General features: G+C 37.4%; 1 protein-coding gene across 1 annotated transcript in view; it reads left to right on the top strand.

The window, feature by feature from the left end:
* Positions 1 to 213: 213 nt before the first annotated feature.
* The window catches only part of LOC119418875 (CD48 antigen-like), a 15,810-nt gene continuing 12,338 nt past the window's right edge, over positions 214 to 3,685 (top strand). Inside the window, exon 1 of the mRNA XM_037686168.1 lies at positions 214 to 505. Within this exon, the coding sequence (XP_037542096.1) occupies positions 457 to 505 (49 nt within the window). The 5' untranslated portion in view covers positions 214 to 456. The remainder of the gene's footprint in view (positions 506 to 3,685) is intronic.

Raw genomic sequence — 3,685 nt, 5'->3', positions numbered from 1 at the left:
ATGTGTGGGGAAGAAAAACAAACTACAACTTACAGAGTTGTAAAAATGTAGGCCTAAGAAAAAAAATAGTTGAGCACACAGCAGATTCAAACTATTCATACAAGTTAATTTTCCTAAAAGAGAAAATTGTCCTTATTTTAACTGAACAAATACTGACTCTTATTGTGAAGGGTTTGGAGACCGAAATACCGGAAGCTCAGGTGTTTTTCAGGTACGTCACAACGAGCGAGGAAGGTGATTTTTCTTCAACTCTTCCCGTTTCAACTCCAGCTTAATGTTTATTTTTTAAAAGTCCGACTTATTTTAGAGAAAATGTTTATTTATTTTACGTTTTTGTCCGTGACGTGACGCTGCTCCTGCATCTCGGTCAACTACCTGCTCAAGTCACAAAGTGGAAGTTCACGCGAAGGCTGCGTTTTCACCTTCACCTTTACTCCTTTCCAAAAAAAAAAAAAAATGTTTCTACGATTCCTCTCCACCTGCTGTGTCTTTTTCCTCTGTCAAGGTAATAGTTTTTCTTGTTTAACGTACCTACATATTTTTTTTTTTAACTTGAGGAGCCTCACCAGGTGCATCAACGTGTGTACGCATAAAAAGGTCGCGTGCGCTAGTTTTCATGAAATATGTCAGGATATTTAAAAAAATGAACGTTGCCTGAAAGTGTGCGTAAGTTTACGCACATTTCTTTATTCTCGCAAAAACTTTATTTGTATTATCACAGAATAACAACAACACAATTGAACATTGCAATGAAAAGAAGAGACGAATGGCCAGGGGGAGCATATATATTGAACAAATAATAAATCAAGGAAAATTACTGTCACATTATTATTGCAGCAATAAAACAATTGTACAATATGTAACATATGTGCCATATGTGCTCATGTAAAAAAAAAAAAACTAATACAAAAGATCTCCAAAAGTTGGGAACGAGCCCATATTGTTGTTTTTGCCTTTTGATTAGTTGAAGGTCTAATTGTAAGCAAATATTGTTTAAATAAAAAAAAAAAAAAAAATGCATGCACATTTTTGACCTACCTTGAGAATGTGTTTATCTCCAAGCAAACCTTTTCCACAGTTTCCTGCGGGATCAATAAAGTTAAATGATCTTATCCACAGTATCAGACTACAATTGTACTGAAACTCGCGTAAATACACAGATACATGACTAAGTTTGTTTTTCTTAAAGGATATTCAATCGCAATGTTTTTATCACGAGTGTGAACATTTATGGTTTAATTCCAAACAAGGAAACCGAAACACATTTAATTTCAAACAACAGAACATCTAACACGCCTCAAACATTTCATGGTAAACCGTAAAGCTTTTTGTCACATGTAGAAGTAAACACAAGTGATGGCGTCAGACAGATGAGGAGTATTAGTGTGAGCTGTGTAAGATGCATTTCATTCTCACTGAGAAGAAAACAATGTCAGATCATCAAATTAGTTCAGAACAACTCATCTCTGATGACTCCTCAGGTCGACAATGTACACCATCACACATACAGTATGTCCATAAATAAAGTTGTACATGATTGTGGAACAGTGACGGCTGTGGTGCTGCAGGAGGACGACACCAGTAGAAGAACTGGGAGGCAGCGTGTTTTCAGGGGTCACACCGACCAAATTCTGATCAGGTATTTCTCAGTTGTCCCTGAGCCGTGCCATTCCAGCTGGATGGGATGACTTCATCCTTATGATGCCCTGATATATGAAACTTCCCCAAACCGTGGAATATGAATTTAGTTGATTTTTGACTTGTTTTGTCACATCTATTTAAAGAATAAGCGTCTAAGTTCTACGAAGCTCCTGAGTGCGTCTGTGTTTACAGTAATTATTTATTAATCACGTGTGTAAAGTTGGAAATGCCTTGGAAAGGCTCCACCTGCAGATCCCTGCTGCATCTAGACATAAATATTTAACATGCAGAGACGAAAATCCCGCATGCAAAACATATTTGCATCTATTTTACATATTTAGATGTAGGCGTGTCAAGGGAGGAGCCGGGTGTTCCTTCATGTGTGCTCAGTTCCACGTTGATTCGGCTGTACAAAGGAAGTGTGTGCGCGCACTGTTTCATACATTTGGATTTATTTGTGCATTCGCAGTTGTTGTAATTTAAACGTACGCCACGTTTCAGTAGGAAATCCACACAAGTCTTTGTATATGAGGACCCGCATCGTCACTTCTGTCTACGTTGGCACATGCACAAACTAGTGCCGAACTAGGTATTTGGAGGTAGTCCTTGATTTTTTTATTTTTTTTTTAAAGATAATCAGCAGGCCGCTTGTTTATATATTTCTAAGTTATTATTCCATGCTACTGTTTTATCGAACTGTCTGTAAAGACATTCAAAACCACTGAGGTATAGCTTGTTAGTAATTAATACGAGGGAGATGTCCAACATCACTCCGCCTCTTTTGTTTCTGCTGGACCATATTAATTTGTGAAAGCTCACTTCTGAGTGTGATTTGTGAACCAAGTTGTGTTCACTTACAATGTTGTCACATTACAGACAGTCTTACGGTGTCAGCGACAGCAGTGTATGATAACAGTTAACAGTTAGCAATTATCAGTTAGCAATAGCAAAGCAAATTTTTTGTTTATTTATGTGTTGACTGCATGTTATGATGGTGATGAGGACTTTAGGCCTGTCACGATAACGTTTTCTGGGCGATTAATTGTCTCAGAAATTATTGCGATAAACGATAATGTTTGAAATTTGACAATAATTAGTAATAATTGTCAAATTTAAGACTATATGTTCGTTAATTTGTTTTGAGTGTAGTACCTTTTTTCGACCACTGGATGGCAGTGTGAGACTGTTTGAGCCGAAGGATGGATAGTGAGAGAGCGAGCAGCGTGTCTCTTTAAGAAAAATGGGAGGGAGGCCTCTTAAAGTGACATAGGTTGTCTCTCCTTCCTTTTTTCGGTTCTCAAAATGGCGGACGCTCTGTGTGATTTGAGCTCTTTAGCAAAGCATTTTTCACACAAAACGTTTAATAAAAAATTAGTAAACAAGTTCTCAGCTTCTTTTTGCAGAGAAAAACAACTTTTTACACAAAGGCACGGGTTTCAACCATGAATTTTAGAGCTTCGACATGACAGAGGTTTTTTCCCCGAGTTCGACCTGTTAGCTTAGCTCGTAGCTTAGCTTCTCAGCTTAGCTGCTTTCAACGATCCAAAAACATGATTTTGGATGGTTAAAACATATTTTAAAGAGAAAGGAGAAAGGGAGGGGTCAGTGACAAACACCAGTTGAGCTTTTTGTCATCCAGTGTCTTCAGTAGAAAGAGAGAGACACGAAGAAACGGTAAAGCTGATAAATAAAAGTGAGGTCGATAATTTTAATTTATCAGAGTCAGAGTCAGAGTTTCTTTATTGTCATTTGCACCTCATGTGGTACATGTGGTGGAGCGAAATTATGTACACAAGGTCCCAGTTACATCCGACAATAAAATGTATAAGAAAAACAGTAATAAGATCTAAGATATGAACTAAGAAAAACATCAACTAAATATACACTAAGCACTCATAACATAAAACATTGAACATCAGCACAAACATGAACATGAGTCTGTGAGCAGATGTGCACGCATGAACACATCAACATTGAAACAGATCAGCAGCAACATGAAACAGATCAGCAGCAACATGATATGGTTTTTCACAGTGATTATTCT

This window comes from Nematolebias whitei, chromosome 13, assembly GCF_014905685.2.
Source record: "Nematolebias whitei isolate Nwh7 chromosome 13, NemWhi1, whole genome shotgun sequence".
Classification (NCBI taxonomy): Eukaryota; Metazoa; Chordata; class Actinopteri; order Cyprinodontiformes; family Rivulidae; genus Nematolebias; species Nematolebias whitei.
The sequence above is the reverse complement of the archived record's forward strand: the minus strand, read 5'-3'. Positions and strand labels throughout refer to the sequence as shown.